Raw genomic sequence first — 17,223 nt, forward strand, 5'->3', positions numbered from 1 at the left:
ATATTGGATTAATGGAGGAGATTAATTTCCAGGATCTTTCCCAGGGCACATTTTCTGGTGACACTATATATATATATATATATACGCGCGCATGGAAGCTAGCATATATACATATAATATCCAACGTTCGTAATCGCGGTTGAAACAGATCGAGACCAAACCAGCTTTAATTTCACTATTAGAAAAAAGAAAGAAAGAAAGAATCTCAAAAAGATCATTGGGTTTTGGTGGGCACACTTGAAAAGTGTGGCAAATTTGGCTTTATAGAAAAGGAAAAGAAAAGAAAATATGGCAATTTGCAGTTTTAAGTACTACATGCATGGGTTTGTCATATGTATATACCTTGGCACGAAATACTGAAACGTCGTCTGTCATTTAACTAGAATATGTATTGTCTATACATTAAGTGCATGACGAGGCATGCAAATATATAATATACACAACGTGGTCTCAACTGTTCCACCAAACCATAAAATATGGTTGTTTGCAGTTTGATCACATGGGTTAATTTGTCCTATACCTTGTTACGAAATACTCATGAAACGCTTGCTTGATTATAAAAATCATGTCTGATCTATATGGTACTTCGGATGATATATCCAGCACTCTCTCCAATCTCTTCTAAGTTGGCTGCAGCCTAGTTAATTTCGATGCTTCATGCCATGAATTTCTAGGAGCTAGCTATATATATGTGAGTGAATTTTAGCTATCTGCTGGGGCTTAATTTTGGAGTACCCAAGGTGAGGCTGCATGCATGCATGGAGAACAAGGATCTACTGCATGCACTATGGTGTACATGACTTGTCAATATACCTGCTAAATTCGAGGTATATATCATCCGCTTGCTTCAACGCTTCCAATCACTTGACAAGGCGTACGTGCTAGCTAGCTAGATCAATACAAATTTTAACTAACCCAAGATACCTGCAGGATGTATGGAAGCTTAACGTCGTACGTACTGCTATATTATATATGTATCTAGGGTTGACTTGGTTCTGTCCCGTTCTATCACATCATCATGCATGCTGTAAGGTTTATCCAACGACTAGCTACTGGTATATATATTAGGGAATAGTAATTCTCAAATAAGAAAATGGTGGAATTATCAGATATACATACATGGGCACGTCACTATATATATATATATATATATCATATTCTTCACATTATATATCGTCACGCAAGTGCAAAACTGTACTTTCCAATCAGCCACGATTGAACATTGAAGTCGTCGCTTTTATTAATTTAGTCATAAAATTATCGGAAAACTTGAAGGAAACGACCCATTAACCACTTCCGAGATAACGATAACGAAATTGAGCCTAACCCCATGATAGCTAGCTGTACTATATTCTTATGACAATTCCCACTCTCATGTTCGAAAGTCAACCTCTCTTATCCTAATCCTCCTGTCAGGCTGCTAGCCACCAGTACTATAGCTAGTACTTCACCACAAAGTACTCGGAAGTTCTTTCTCAGGTAGCCGGTTCCTTCAATTGCTACAGACTCTCACATCAGACGGGCCTACTTTCTACCACCACCAACAAACCCCCATTTTCTCACGACTTAGCTTCGGAGATCTTTTAAATTCGTGTTCTTTTCATCCCCAACAGATCTTTTCCCAGATACCCAAATATGTCTAACCTTAGACCAAGATCCACATCCAAAAATCAATCATCCACTGCTGACAAACCTGCACCGCCGATCCCGTCACCCCTCTCATCCGACACCGATCCCGACACCCCAATTAAAGCCCCTCTACTACGCCAGAAATCTTTCTCACAACGTGCCATCTCCCAAACCTTAGAAGGGACAGCCAACCTAGCCAAGCTCCTACCCTCAGGCACCCTCCTAGCATTCCAACTTCTCATTCCCGTCTTCACCCAAAACGGTGCTTGCGACTCCGCCACTCGCCCCATGACGGCCATCCTCCTTGTCATCCTCGCCGTTTCATGCTTCGCCGCGAGCTTCACGGACACGGTGAAGGCATCGGACGGGCAAGTCTACCACGGCCTCGCGACCTTCAAAGGGATGTGGCTGTTCGACTATCCAGGCCCTTCCAATCCATCAGGCTTGCCGAATTTGAGCAGCTATAAAATAAGATTCATTGATTGGGTTCATGCTGTGTTATCAGTTCTGGTGTTCGGAGCGGTAGCTATGAGGGATAAGAACGTGTTGCAGTGCCTTTATCCAACGCCGGGGCGTGAGATTGAGGAGGTTTTGGACATTGTTCCGGTGGGTTTTGGACTGATTTGCAGCCTGATGTTTGTGGTCTTCCCCACCAGAAGGAATGGCATTGGATACCCTGTCACGCCAGGCAAATAATTTAATGTCATTTCATTGCAACCTTTGTCATATACCTTGATGCTTTTCTTAATTTCTTGGTTGGTTTACTCTTTTGAAACATAGGCCCTAAGGGACAGTTTTAGATGGCTGTCCATGTTTTTTTTTTGTTTTTTTGAAGAGCACTGGCGATGACTTGTATGACTTCTACAGTTCACACGTACGTGTTTTGAAGCCGCGTACGTAACCCTTAATTGCCATGTTTGCAGCTTGCATTAATATCAAGTTTTTTTAGTGCATATGATCTTAACGGCAATGACCTCAAGATTATATTGATACTGAAACTGTTGGCAAGAGAAAATAATGTGTTGCTTGTAAAAAAATAAAAACCACATGAGTGTGTGTATATATATATATACATATATATATATATATATATATGATACTTTCATCATTTATTTCACCAACGTACGATTTGACATAAACTGATTAATAAATAGATAAAATTAATTAAGTCTTTATTCATCTGATAATTATAATGATAAATAATAATAATAATCAAAATATTAACCATTAGCATTAAAATATTTATTCAGTATTTAATTAATTTGTATTAAAATTTAAAGTCTTGATCAGTTAATTCTCAAATATTAATTTCCAGTCCCTTGCAAGAAAAAATATTTCATCTTTTAATTGTGATATAAATTTTTCCGCTTTTCAATATTTCATGATCTACTATTATTTTTCCAATAATGTTCAAATAATTGAAAAAAATTCCTTCAATATCCTGCATGTTTCTCAGGTGCTTGAGTACCAAAATAATACTAACAATTTAGACGACGTCGTTATGCGTCGACTTAGATCAAGAAATCAATTAATATTGCAAGTTATCCAACAATAATAAATATGTATGATAGTTTGTTAAATGGTTATTTATGCCACCAATTAACTATTTTGAATACGGAAATATTTTAATTATAAAAAAATTATATAAAAATAAATTTCTAAATTAATATAATTTAATGTAATACGATATATTATAAAATTATTTTTATTATAAAATAAATTTTATAAAATTTATATATATATTTTTGTGTAAATAGCAATTTCCATATAAATCATACACGAATTTCAAGACGGAATCTTATATTAGGATATGAACTAAATCAATGAATATATATTTAAACGATATATTTATTTATTTATTTCAGCCTGTCAATATAAAAAAGATAAATTATACCTACACGCACACCCACACACACACACATATATATATATATATCTATTTTTTTTTTATTTACTCAAAATGATCTGCTTGTCTTTGGGACAGTATCCCTTAATTTCGACAGCTTTTGATTATCTTTGCTTAAATAGAAATATGCTACACAAATTTATACTAAATTGTAGTTAGTAATCTATGTTTTATTATTTTTTAAAAGCCTTTTTCTAATATGTGAATTCCCCTTTGCAACCTTTTTCTTCACTATTTTTATAATAAACATGCTGAAAATTTTAAAAATATGAAGTATCTTATCTTCAATTGTAATTCGCAGTTTGAGAGGCAGGACTCGACTTCAACTTTTCACTTCATGAGCTGCGCGAATCGCGATGGCAATGGCAATTGTGGGCGTGCCAAGAGCATGTGACTCAGATGGCATGAGACCCAACCTCCATAAGAGAGGTCTTGGGTTTGATCCCTCTCCCTAATATCTAAAAAAAAAAAAAAAAAAACTGTGAGCGTGGAATGTACGTCTAAAAGAATAAATCTTTTCGTTACCGCTGTTCACATCTTACATCTTATAAAAAATTTATACATTTTATAAAAAATGAAATTTATTATTTATAAATTTTATATACTACATACCACATAATTTTTTATTTTTTTATTATTTTAAAAGAATTTTTAGTTTTATTTTTCTTAAAATCATTGAATTTTTATATTTATTACTTATATACTATATATTTAATAAAAAAATTTAAAAAAAAATATGTGTTATATGAGATTTATAAATAATTTTTTTTTTTTAATGAAAAACACTATCTTGTCTTATAAAAATAAAATGTGGGGCGTAGGATGCGTATGACAACTGATTTGTAGTTTTGCTCATATCCAAAATGGGTAGCGTGGGTCCGGGCCAGTGTCTCACAGATTAATAATGAAAGAATAAAGCTAGTCTGCCGCCTGAAGGTGACCGCATTTGTTTACCGCTCGACGTGGAAATTATATTTTAGTTCTGACGTGGCAAGTGAGAAAACTTTCCCGCTGCGTTTTGGTTTCTCCCAGTACGTACACTGTCTCCTCCCATTACACACGTCTCCTTCCTTCCCAAGAGGAAATCACATCCCATCCATCCACGGCCCCCAACTTCACAGCACCGACCACCAAACTTGGCCCATCTCCGGCGATAAAAGGTCCCACACAGTAGTTCAAAAAGCTGGAGGAATCCGAAAGAGGGGACCGAAAAACCCATCCACTCTGTTTCTGATTCAGCCCTCCGACAATGCCATTCACTCCACGGCAGGTTCAGGTAAAATGATAGTTCACTGCACATTGAGTGTTGCAAAATTTACGTTGTAAATGTGTATCAATATCCCATCCATCCACTGATTCTCATCTGTGATTTGCTCTCTGTAAATATTCTGCTATAGCAACTTTGTTTCTTGGGTATAGATTCCGTAAAGGGCCATTGTCCTTAAATAGCCACATTTTTGTATTAACATACGTAAAGGTGCCACCTTTTAGTTTCCAAGTTATCCTTATGAATTAACGTATGTAAAGGTGCCACCTTTTAGTTGAAGTTGTGTAAAAAAATCTGATGCTATATTCCATCTACTTTAAAAAGGTTTGTGTAGGATGTTTTAACTGTAAAAAATTTTAAAACCATGCATTTTGTTTGTCATAAAGACAAAGAAGCTGTACTACCAAATTGGGATGGCAGAAAAAGAAAATCTCAGACTTATTTACAGTAGAAAAAATCTCATTTATTTTTTTGTTTTATTTGTTAGTATGGTGATGTGATTAGTTACCGAGTTCATGGTTTTGAAACAGAATATCAGTAAGATAAAGTAGTAAAAAGTATCTCCTATTTAGTTTCCTTATAGTTATTTTACGTGCTAATGCAATTTGATTGAAACCAATCTTAGATGGGTAGCTTGTATTAATTAAATAGACATGATATTTAATAGGTCAATTATTATAGTTAATGGTCAAGCACCTACACTTTATGTTTATATGACATAAAATGCAAAATAAATCTTTGGATACTAATATAATGGTATTTATAATTTCTCATGTCAATAATATGAGGGCATATAAAATGATATGCTAATTCAATTATCGATACTAATTGTAGGTTCTCTAAGGCTGAGTTGATATGGCTTCTTTTGTACAGTTGACGGATGATGAGTATGATGAAATAGTGGTTGATGATGGGCCTAATAATAATGATGGTGTCGAAGAACCTAAGGCTGATGATGATGTCGAGGAACCTAATGTTGGAATGACTTTTTCTAGTGAGGAAGAAGTCCGGTCTTACTATATGAAATATGCTAAACATAAAGGGTTCGGAGTTCGCAGAAGGAATTCTAGACAAAGCGAAGATGGGAGGGTTCGATGGTTTACATTGGTATGTGCGCGGCAAGGCACAGTAAAGAGTCAGGCTTCCAATATCCTAAAGCCAAGACAAACAGAGAGGGTAGGGTGTAAAGCAAGAGTTAATGCAGTTTTGAATGAGGATGGCAGATATACCTTGTCTAGTGTAATCTTGGATCACACACATTATTGTAGTCCAGGAAAAGCAAGACACTTTAGATGTTTCAAGAAGCTAGATGCTTGTGTGGCTAAGAGGCTTGAAATAAATGATGAAGCCGGAATACGTACGTCAAAAACTTTCCAGAGTGTAGTTGTTGAAGCGGGGGGGTATGAGAATGTGCCATATGGGCAAAAGGAATGTCAAAACTACATTGAGAAAGCACGACAACTTCGCCTCGGAGTTGGAGGCGTTGAAGCTCTAACTAACTACTTCCAAGATATGCAGAAAAAAATGCAGAATTTTTTTATGCGATCGATGTGGGCCCTGACATGAGGTTGAAGAATGTGTTTTGGGCAGACGCCCGAAGTAGAGCTGCGTATCAATCATTCGGGGATGTTATCACTTTTGATACAACATACCTGACCAACGCTTATAAAATGCCATTTGCGCCATTTGTGGGTGTGAACCATCATGGTCAGTCAATCCTATTCGGGTGTGGATTGATATCCAATGAGGATGCAAATACTTTTGAGTGGTTGTTTGAGTCATGGTTGAAGTGTATGAATGACCGACCACCAAATGCAATTATTACAAACCAAGATAAGGCAATGAAACTTGCAATTGCGAGGGTGTTTCCATCTTCTAGGCATCGCTCTTGTTTGTGGCATATTATGAAGAAGCTTCCGGAGAAGTTTGGATCACATTCTCGATATGACAAGATCAAAGATAGTCTACACAAATGTGTGTATGACTCATTAAGTGAGAATGAGTTTGAAGAACGATGGGCATATTTGATTGAAACCAATGATCTTCGCGATAATGCTTGGTTGGGATCGCTTTATGCTGATAGGCAGTTTTGGGTGCCAGCGTACGTTAAAAATACATTTTGGGCCGGAATGTCAACCACTCAACGAAGTGAGAGCATGAATGCATTTTTTGATGACTACGTTCACTCTAGGACCACATTGAAAGAATTTGTTGATCAGTACGATTCAGCCCTTCGGAGGAAGGCAGAGAATGAAGCAATTGCTGACTTCAATTCATTTAATACTGAGATTCCTTGCATATCTCACTATCCTATCGAGAAGCAATTTCAAGAAATATATACAATTTCCAAGTTTAAGGAAGTCCAAGAAGAATTTCGAGGCTTTTTATATTTGACTATCTCATATTTAGGTGGTGATGGTGCTGGACATACATTCGTAGTCGGGGATGAGATTAAAGTGAGTGATGGATGCATTAAACGTGTAAACTATTTTGTGTGTGTATATGGAGAAAATCCCCTAGATATTACATGCACCTGCAAATTGTTTGAGTTTAGGGGAATATTATGTCGACATGCTCTTCGTATTCTGGCACAGTTAGACAAGGGTGAAGTTCCACCGAAGTACATTTTGGATCGGTGGAGGAAGGATATAAAGAGACACTATGTCAATGTAAAAAGTAGTTATGAGGCGACGAGCAACCCTGAGAGGCAAAGATTTGATCGGATCCAAAATTGTTTCTATAAACTTTGTTCAAATGCCGCAAAGACCGAGAGAAATTGTGTGAAACTGATAGGTCAGCTAGAACAGTTGAAGTCCGAGTACCCGGATGACGATCCAAATGTGGGTACTTCCACAGCTGGTGAGGTTACTCCCATGGATGGCACAACAGGCAAAGTTCTTAGTCCGTTAGTTGTTCGGAGTAAAGGGAGACCCACAACTAAGAGAAGAACACACCCCGTTGAGAAGGCTCTCAAGAAACCGAGTACTAGAAGGAGACTGTCCACAACTGAGGTTGATTATTGTATTAATATTTTTTACACGACTATGAATTTTTGTGATACTAGTAGTTAGTTCATAATTTCACAACTGGTCTAGTTGAATCATGTATTGTAAGAAGTATTTTATTTTTCCTAGATTGCCTACGTTAATGGAAGTTCCAGCTTGATAGTTTAGAAAGGAAATTTTTTTATCTTAGGCCTAAGAAATTATTCTCTATATTTGTTGATATGCATAGAGGAGTAGTCACTTATCAAGAGAAGATAGACGAAATTACAGTATGAGCGACACACAGCATGAGGTTCCACAAACTCAGGTACTTACATGTTACTTTAGTGTTGTATTTATGTTTTTGCTAAGTATTATTTTCTAGATACTTATATTTATATATAGAACCCAATAATTGATGTTTGAGCGATTATTTTTTTAGGTATCCTGGCTACATGATCAAGAAAGCCAAGTTTGGACACATGCGCCAGATTTTTTTTGTACTCCCTCAACTGCTCGTCCACATCCAGTACAATTGCAACCAGTGGATCAGTTGAATGCCTCGGATCAGGATGATCTATATCAGCCTAGATGGTGGCAGCCATGATGGTGTTGTATTTATAGTGTGTTGTTGTCCAGCATAAGTGGAAATGAAGTTTTTTGTATTTTGAATCTTGGGATGATCATTTTTTTTGTAAATGAACAACTTTTATTTTTATATAGGAGGGGCTGTTGCATGTATATTTAGCCTAGCTTTTGAATGTGATCATCCTGACTTGTATATAAAATATGTAGTCACTTGTCGAATATACTGTGGCCTCAACTGCCATTGGCTTAAAGAAATCTTTAAGTATATGATAACTCCATTTTTCATCTCTAGCATCGTACCTGCCAGTTGTTTATTTGATGGGCATGGTGTTGTATTTATATTGAAATGTATTTATCTTGTATTGTGATATTCTATTTATATTGTTATCCATGTATATTGTATTGTGATATTATATTTATACAATTATCCATGTATATTGTATAGTGATATTGTATTTATACAGTTATCCATGTATATTGTATAGTGATATTGTATTTATACAGTTATCCATGTATATTGTATAGTGGTAAACTATTTATACTGTTATGATTCTTGTATTTTGTATAGTGATATTGAAGGGTATATTGAAGGGTATATTGTATAGTGATATTGTATTTATACTGTTATGAAGGGTCCAGTTGGATGATATGGTAGAACATCCATATTATAGTATTGTTGTAATATTTGAATAAATGAAACTTCCAGGTTTTTAATGAAATATTCGGGTAGGATGTTATTTATTTAAAACTTCCAGGTTTTTGGTTTGTTGGTTTGTTGGTTTAGGAGTAGCTGTTTATAACAAGATATAATAGCAACTGCCACTTGAATGCACAGATTCAGTCTTCAAGAAAGGGATAATAACAAACACTTGCAAATACAAACCACTTTTTCATTAATATGCACAAATACACATCGTTTTCACAAAATACAAAGAGCTTCCACAATGATATTGGAAGTTCCAGCTACAACTTACAACTTTCCAGCAACATCAACACAAGACCTTCCACAAAATACAAAGACCTTCCACATACAAATAGACTTTCCAAACCAAAATACTTCTACAACTATATTAACATTTTCCTTTGAACCAACCACAACTAGATATAAGCAACCCAACAAAGAAAAACCACGACAATGAAATTGTTAACACGTAGGTAGCCTTCTCCAGTTGCCTCTTGCGCTTCTCGGCCTCTATTTCTAGTCGATGATTCAAACTTTGGATATCCATTGATGCTTGGATCTTCTCAACTTCAACTTTTAATTTATCAATTGAGTGTTGCAATCGTTTGATAGTTTTTTGGCAATATGATGGTATTTCAGGGTCGTACCAGCAGAAGTATCCACAAGACTTCCCAGACTGCAAAAATAAATTTCCATTTAAATTTAGGCAAACAACACTATCAACAGCCATGAAATATGATATGAGGGCAACAAGAGTAAAGTAAATCTCACCGTATAGTTTTGGCATCCAAAAAACCGCCGCCCCTCATTTCCCTCCGTATGCGCAGTTCTTTGACAAGCTTTAATTCCACAGTAACAAATTGGGTACTGAACTGCTGACTTTCCTGAGCTTGAGCAATTTTCACTACGTGACTCAAGCATTGTTGTTCATATACAAAGAGAACACGAAAAGTAGTTGTCTAGCACTTTTAAAAAAAATAATAGTGGTTGTTTTGGATTCTTTAATATACTCCTCCTTCTGGTAAGAAAAAGCTTATAAAGCTTATAAACAACATGTCTAGTAGAACAGATCGTCCACATCCAAATGTGTATTATATTACCTTTTTGCTTACTATTTTTTTTTTTTCTCATATGATGATGTTAAACTCGACAACTCCACATTGGTTGCCTATCTACTGCACAGGTTAGAGATGAGATGAAAATATTCGTATTTGGATTCTTATATAGCTAAATATAATCAGGAGACTGTCCAAAATATGGCATATTCAGGTATTTAGGATTCTTGTTATCAATTTGAGCTTACCTAAAGTGTGCAAATTATTCAGCCATTATAAGCAGAATTTTGCTTTCTAAACAGTTGTGTTCAAAGTACCAGAAATTATTGATTCTCATTAGCATTTCCTTAAACTATGTTTCATAGAAACCACTTCACACTAATTAATATAAGTCTTACAAACTAAACAGAATTTTTTTTCCTAAACGTTTTTACAAGAAACACCAAATGAAGGGCCTATAGTTTTTCTAAACCAAGTCCCCTGTTGCCTTTTTCATTCAAGTTAACATACATTTTCTAAACCAAGTACATAGAAATCTCAGACAAAATACTACAACTGGGAAAAACTCACAGTCATTCAATTCAAGTTGATTCTACTAAAAATAATTTAACAAACCGAACCCAAGAAGCAAGTCATCCTGTTTTCAGCAAGCACCATTATTTTTCTAAACCAAGTCCCCTGTCGTGTATTTCATTCAAGCTAACATACATTTTCAAAACCAAGTACATAGAAATCCCATACAAAATACGTCAAATACGAAATACTAGCAGTGATTCAAGTTGATTCTAGACTAAAAAAATTAAACAACCCGAACCCACTAACAACCAAGTCGAAAGCTTTGTGTTTTGGGGAAAAACATTCTGCATCATACGCCTACCTATGGAGAGAATATTAGGAAAAATGGGGAGCAGCTCATAGAGTTTACCAGAAATTAAGAGGGAACCGGTGAACCGTTGATGGAACTGGCGATAGAAGCTCCGAACAATGGCAGGGACGAAGCTCTGAACCGGCGATGGTATGGTGCTGCGTGACGGTGAATAATGCTGCGTAGGGACGGCTGGGAGGAGACGGACGACTATACAACGGACGACAGCTTGATCCCTTTTCTGGGTGACGATGACGGCGCAGGGACGGCTGGGAGGAGACGTCAACCGTAGGGCTCTGGGTTTGCGTTTTCTGGGTATGAGAACAGGTTTTTTCCTTCTGGGTTGTCGTCTGGGTTGAAGTCCGAGTATAGTCGTCTGGGTTGCCGTCTCTCCTTCTTTAATTTCTGGGTCAGCTGATCGGTTTTTTTTTTTTTTTTTAAATTAATATATTTAATGCCACGTGGCGTGACACGTGGCGTGCCACGTCAGGCGGTCAAAAACTGCGGTCACAGTGGAGCGGCACAGTAGCGCGACCCATAATGAAAACGGTCAGCTTTACAATGGTTACATGGTGTTGCGGGTAGTAGACATTGAAAGGTATCTGAAGCCTACACATATCTATAACATCATCGTACTCACTTCCGCTCCCAACATCGATCAATCATGTTCGTCTCTCTAAGAAACGGACCCTTCACCGCTTCGCCCCAACAAACCAGCCAAAGTATTTCCATTATCAGACCCAAAACACCCATTATTTCTTTACCACCAAATATCACAAATTTACTCCCGGTAGCGGTTGCTTTTAGAAATTCAGACCATTTTCTTGTCTCTCCGTTGAAACCCAGATGGGAAAACTCGTCATATACTGCATTCAGAAAGTTACCCGTTATCAGAGCTTTTGATGGAAATTCTGAACTTTCACCGGTCGGTCCAGCAAAACCCAAATGGGAAAACTTTTTAGCCACTGCGGCAAGTTTGTACCCCGTCTACGTTATTTTTGGATGGTTTGTTGCTTGCTTTAAGCCATCTGCTTTTGCATGGTTTGTGAATAGGGGCCCAGCTTCATATACCTTGTCTCTTGGGTTGATTATGTTGGCAATGGGTATCACTTTGGATTTCGAGGACTTGATTCGTCTGTTCTTGAAAAGGCCCCTTTCAGTAAGTTTTTATTTTTGAGTAACTGGTTATAAATATTCGAGGTATGTTTGAGTTTGGTGGTTTTGGTGAAATTTGAGGAATGGGGTATGCTTAAGTTTGGAAAATGTATGGTAGCTCCTTACTTATATATTGGCATTCTCTGTGTGAAGGACTTTTGCAGTATCATTCAGTAGCACTTTGCATGGGGTTTTGACGATTCTTTGGAATAATGCATTAGTTATCACGAACGTTTGCGAGTTCGAATTAGTTCGGAGAAATTAATTCCCCGGGAATTTGGTTTTGAATTGAACTCGGTGACAATCGTTTTCTTGTATTAAGTTTATAATTTTATTCTTGAGTTCTTTGGCCGCTTTTCTGCCCAATATTGCATTTCGCTTGGGATAGTTGAAATATAAAAACTCCGTTGATAGATCAGATCACGGAAATGGAACAGAAGGGATCTACTTTTAGTGATTAGACAATTGAAATTTTAAGTGGGTTCGATTAGAAAATTTTCCAAATTGTAGGGGTGCCGTTAGAAATATTGGCAAGCGCAAGGGTTGTACGGCATATTCACCCCAACTTTTTTATATGTTCTCATCAATGGCTTTCATTGATCTTCTTTTGGCCCTCTCGAGATTTTGTTGAAGCACTGTTGCTGTCTTTTCCATAGATATCTGTTTAAACGTGATATTCCAGTTCTCAAGATTCTTATACTTCAATTTTGGTTCAGATATTATTTGGTTGTGTTGCTCAGTATACAATCATGCCATCATTTGCATTTATTATTAGCAAAGTTCTGGGGCTTCCACCTTCTCTTTCAGCTGGCTTGATACTGCTTGGTTGTTGCCCTGGAGGGACCGCGTCCAATGTGGTATGCTTGGCTTTCTTTCCTTACATTGTTCCTTTTATACTGAGCTTTATGTGTAAACGCATTTGTAGAGTTTTATTTATATCCTAATTGAGGAAGATATGCTCGATCTTTTTTAACGAATTTTCATTCTACCACCTCCCAAGAGAAATTTGTCACGAAGGAAATTTGAGGCAAGAAAACTTGTCAGCCCTTGTGTCTCATGTAGGATGCGTAACAATTAGTGATGTCAAAGAGCATGTACCTAATCATAGAATGATTAAGAAAGTCAATTTAATCCTGTAAAGCTGAATGGATTGCAGCTTAGATGGAGGTCTTTTGGTCATGAGATCAAATAGGTTTTGGGCAAGCTTTATTATCTATTGTGAAAGGTAATCTAGATATAATCCCCAAAGGCCATTAGCACCACGCCACATAGGATTAGCTTTATTACTTTGCTAGTTCATCGGCAATAATACTATGTAATTTAATCCTCAGCAAACTTGGCACTTTTCTAATATCCAGGTATGTATTTACTGTTAGTTTTTTGGCCTACAGCTGGTTCTTTGGGGGACACTGGGCACTACAATAAAAGCTTGGAGCTACCAAAATCACTGGATAAATAATAATAATGTGTTAGGTTGTAAATTATGAGTCACCAACCCAAGCGCATGGTTGAGAGCAGTGTTAACAAACCGGTCAACAGAAAAGACCCCCTGCCTGTGATTGTGGTGGACTTTAGGCTCACCTTGACTAACCTCCAACTTGATGAGAATCACAAACCTCTTCGATTACCACATTAGCCACGGCCTCAGAATCAGATTTAAGAAGATTTTTTTGCACGTTTTGCCCTTGAAGAGTTTTCAACCTTTTTTTGTGGTACTCTTTATTACTTGTATATGCACGTTTGTGCATATGCAAGTACATGTATATGCACAAACGTGTTTTTAATAAAATTTAAACCATCAAATTAGACATTTTGTTAGGGTTGACCTTCAGCTGCTAGAGATGTACATTAATATGAGTATGCTTGTGCAAGTTCAAAACCAAACTGTGAGAGGTTATACATGATTGTAACCTTTATTGTTGGGCATTATGTAGGCCATTTCTGGAAAAATTTTACAGATGTTTGTACCCATGCTTTCAATGGTTGTAGCAATGCTTCACTTAGCTCAACAAAAGCTTGTCCTTACTGTTTGGATTTTGGGACCCAGTCTTTTCTATTTTCACATTGGGCAATGGGATTCAAATATCTTCTGCCTGGGGGCATTAACACTATATTTTGTGGCAAACATATGCATCATGAAGACAAATGATGTTTATCCAGTTCGTTTACAGAGTATGACATTGGAGAAGAAGGTGGTCTTCCACCACATTGACATGGCACAAATGGATTTGACACCAAATCTTATGTAGGACAGCAGAGTACAGAAAGTTTGTCTACAATTAATTTGAGAAAAGACAATGGCTTTGGAGTTCTGGAGGATGGTAGAAGGAAGTAATAATCGGGCTAGGAAAGATCGAAGTGTGAAGGGCTTTAATTAGCTTGAGAAGTTGCAAGATTTTGTGGACAGTAACCACTTTCAGGTTTAGAAATGCCCGGGGTTAGGGAAATATGGGGGAAAAGGCAGGTAAAAGTTAGAGAATTTAGGGTTTCTTATAGGGTAAGGGAGGCAAACAAGTGGGGAAATCCAAGTTTTGGGTGCTTTGAACAGAACTTAAGAACATTTAAACTGAATTATTGAGATATGGATCTAGAACACAGGGTTTGAAGCTCATGAGATTTCCTATTTACTTTTATTTTTGTTTAGTGTTTCAGGTGACCTTAATTGCTCAAGGGGATGTTCCTTTGTCTATTGTCATGACGTCATGCACTACTCTTGCAGCGGTACTCCTCACTCCTTTTTTGACGAAGATACTAGCCGGAACTTATGTTCCTGTAGATGCTATTCAACTCTCTATCAGCACCCTGCAGGTGAACTAGATATTTTTCTTGGATCCATGATGGTGAACTAGATCCGAATAAGCTTCGCTTATATAATATCATCTACAGTTGCTGATGTGGTTTTTATTCTATCCTATCTAGATCGTGGTTGCACCTACTCTGTTGGGTTCTTATGCTAAGAGAGCGTTTCCTGCAGTGGTGAAAATTGTGATGCCTTTTGCTCCACTTTTTGCCGTTTTGGCTTCATCACTGCTCGCTTGCAGGTTCTGGTTTTCACACTCTATAGTTGTTTTGAAGATGGTCCATTCTAGATTATCTTTCTCTCTCACTCATATCCATACTATTTGGGGGCAGTGTATTTTCTGAAAACTTTATCCGGCTCAAGTCAATGGTTGGTGCATCGGTGGCATCTGATCTTTCTCCACTGCAGCGTGCTTTAATGCTATTTTCTGGCGACCTCGGGGTTGTAATGTTTTCTGTGGCATTACTACATTATGCTGGTTTTTTTGTTGGGTAAGTGTTACTTTTCGTTCTGACGACTTCAGTCTGTCAATATGCACCTTGCTCTTCAAGATGATGGTGATGGATATCTTTTTTTCAGGCTATAATGATTGCAGTCTGATTATGTTTTCATCTTTTTGCTTCTTTTTTCTTTTTATTTTTTAATTTTTACTTTTGGTGGAACATACACTGGTACTTTGCTTCACATTCTTGTTATTTGTAATTTTATTTACAGTTAGTGGCCAAGGGTTAAAAGTCAATCCCTGTGACTTCATAGATTGATATTAATGGCACATCTCTATCCTCTTCTTTACGAGTGCCTTCTTTCTTTTCCTTTAAAGATATGATTTTATGATATTTTTTATGATTGCGACTACTGCACTGACTCGTATATTCAGCTGATATAGCTAATTGAAAAGACTACTGGTAATTATAATTGGCACTTTCTGTGTTAGTATTGTTTACATGTAGTATCTCAATGATAACATATTATCATGTGGGTCTTTATCTGCAGTTATATTTCAGCAGCTATTTGTGGGTTTAAAGAAACAGAGCGAAGAGCAATATCAATTGAGGTATGTGCAGTAGACTGTCAAACCAGTTGTGAATGTGGTCAAGCATTTCAAATCTTGGTTTTCAGTTCCATTTGGTCCCTGCTCAAAACTAACACAATTAATGGGTGAAATCCTCAAAATAGTCCTTTTTTTTTTTTTCTTTTTTTCTTTAACTTTATTGCAAGCCTCGTTCAAGGTTCTGATTCTTCTAAAATTAGAATGAAACATCAAAATTATATCAAGGTTTAAGATCATGCTATGCTTCCATTTCATCTACAAGCATAAATAGATGATATTTGATACCAATCTGTAATCTTCCAATGTGGCACTCCCTCTTGCATTGCAGGTTGGCATGCAAAATTCTTCGTTAGGCGTGGTTTTGGCAGCGGCACATTTCCCCTCACCAATGGTTGCTGTACCCCCAGCAATCTCTGCCGTGATTATGAATGTTATGGGTAGCAGTTTGGGAGTCCTTTGGAGATACAAGGATCCTTTGGATTCAGAGAAGGGTACAAAAACTAAAAGCGACAACTTGTGACAAATGAGACCCCCTTTTAAGTTTTCTAATTATCAGATAATTATGTTTAGGTAGTACTCCATAAATCAAGTAAGAGGTAGTAGTCTAGTTAAACATATGATGAAAGTTGGCTGTAAGCCAGATATGTTAGCTGATAATACTTGCAGCCTCTTGATGAATGCTAAATCAATCACTTCTAATTACGGCAGCAATGCTCACGAAGCTTCCTAGTACCCTAAACATTCTCTAATTTCATATGCATATGCTATTTCTTTTCTTTTCTTTTTTTAATTCCAATTTCTCTTAAATAAAAATAGTTAATGAGATTGTTATGTACATAGAGATAAAAGAATTCATTGCCGGCAATTCAAGACAATTAGACTTGAGTAATACTTAGTCGCTCTTCAATACTGCAAGCATGGCACCACCAATATTACACCATGGCCAGAGCACCCACTAGATCGATGGAACCTTATGAATGCACTCAAGAGGGCAGTTGAAAAAATGAACAAGGTAACTTTTGAGTTTGAAAGTGGTATCTCGATGAGCATTACCCTGTTCTTATGGTGACGAGATAGAGAGAATATATTGGCCCGTGCTATGAGCATTGAAGAGCTAAACTCCCATTACGATTCACCCACCTCAAACTTTTTTCTCATGATCCACTCGAAAAAGTCTACACAAGTGCCAAATACTGCCCTAACTATTTTCGACTTTCTCATTGTGTATATATCTGTCCACC

The 17,223-nt window shown here is 36.9% G+C and overlaps 4 protein-coding genes across 4 annotated transcripts; all 4 read left to right on the plus strand.

Annotated features, from left to right (window-relative positions):
- Nucleotides 1-1,369: 1,369 nt before the first annotated feature.
- LOC122309202 (protein DMP3-like) lies at nt 1,370-2,582 on the plus strand. Its single transcript, XM_043122587.1, has one exon. It carries the CDS (start codon nt 1,636-1,638, stop codon nt 2,323-2,325), a length of 690 nt encoding a protein of 229 aa, XP_042978521.1. The 5' UTR covers nt 1,370-1,635; the 3' UTR covers nt 2,326-2,582.
- Nucleotides 2,583-5,657: 3,075 nt separating this feature from the next.
- On the plus strand, nt 5,658-6,368 carry LOC122309206 (protein FAR1-RELATED SEQUENCE 5-like). Its single transcript, XM_043122593.1, has one exon. The coding sequence runs from the start codon at nt 5,658-5,660 to the stop codon at nt 6,366-6,368; it is 711 nt and encodes a 236-aa protein (XP_042978527.1).
- On the plus strand, nt 6,365-8,393 carry LOC122309208 (protein FAR-RED IMPAIRED RESPONSE 1-like). Its single transcript, XM_043122594.1, has 3 exons — nt 6,365-7,813; nt 8,037-8,114; nt 8,229-8,393. The coding sequence occupies exons 1-3, from the start codon at nt 6,365-6,367 to the stop codon at nt 8,391-8,393; spliced, it is 1,692 nt and encodes a 563-aa protein (XP_042978528.1).
- A 3,147-nt stretch (nt 8,394-11,540) lies between these two features.
- Nucleotides 11,541-16,693, plus strand: LOC122309211 (probable sodium/metabolite cotransporter BASS1, chloroplastic). Its single transcript, XM_043122601.1, has 7 exons — nt 11,541-12,135; nt 12,848-12,988; nt 14,784-14,939; nt 15,051-15,172; nt 15,264-15,422; nt 15,925-15,985; nt 16,311-16,693. Exons 1-7 carry the CDS (start codon nt 11,641-11,643, stop codon nt 16,500-16,502), a joined length of 1,326 nt encoding a protein of 441 aa, XP_042978535.1. The 5' UTR covers nt 11,541-11,640; the 3' UTR covers nt 16,503-16,693.
- The last annotated feature ends 530 nt before the right edge of the window (nt 16,694-17,223 follow it).

The sequence above is a fragment of the Carya illinoinensis genome, chromosome 5 (genome assembly GCF_018687715.1).
Source record: "Carya illinoinensis cultivar Pawnee chromosome 5, C.illinoinensisPawnee_v1, whole genome shotgun sequence".
Taxonomy (NCBI): Eukaryota; Viridiplantae; Streptophyta; class Magnoliopsida; order Fagales; family Juglandaceae; genus Carya; species Carya illinoinensis.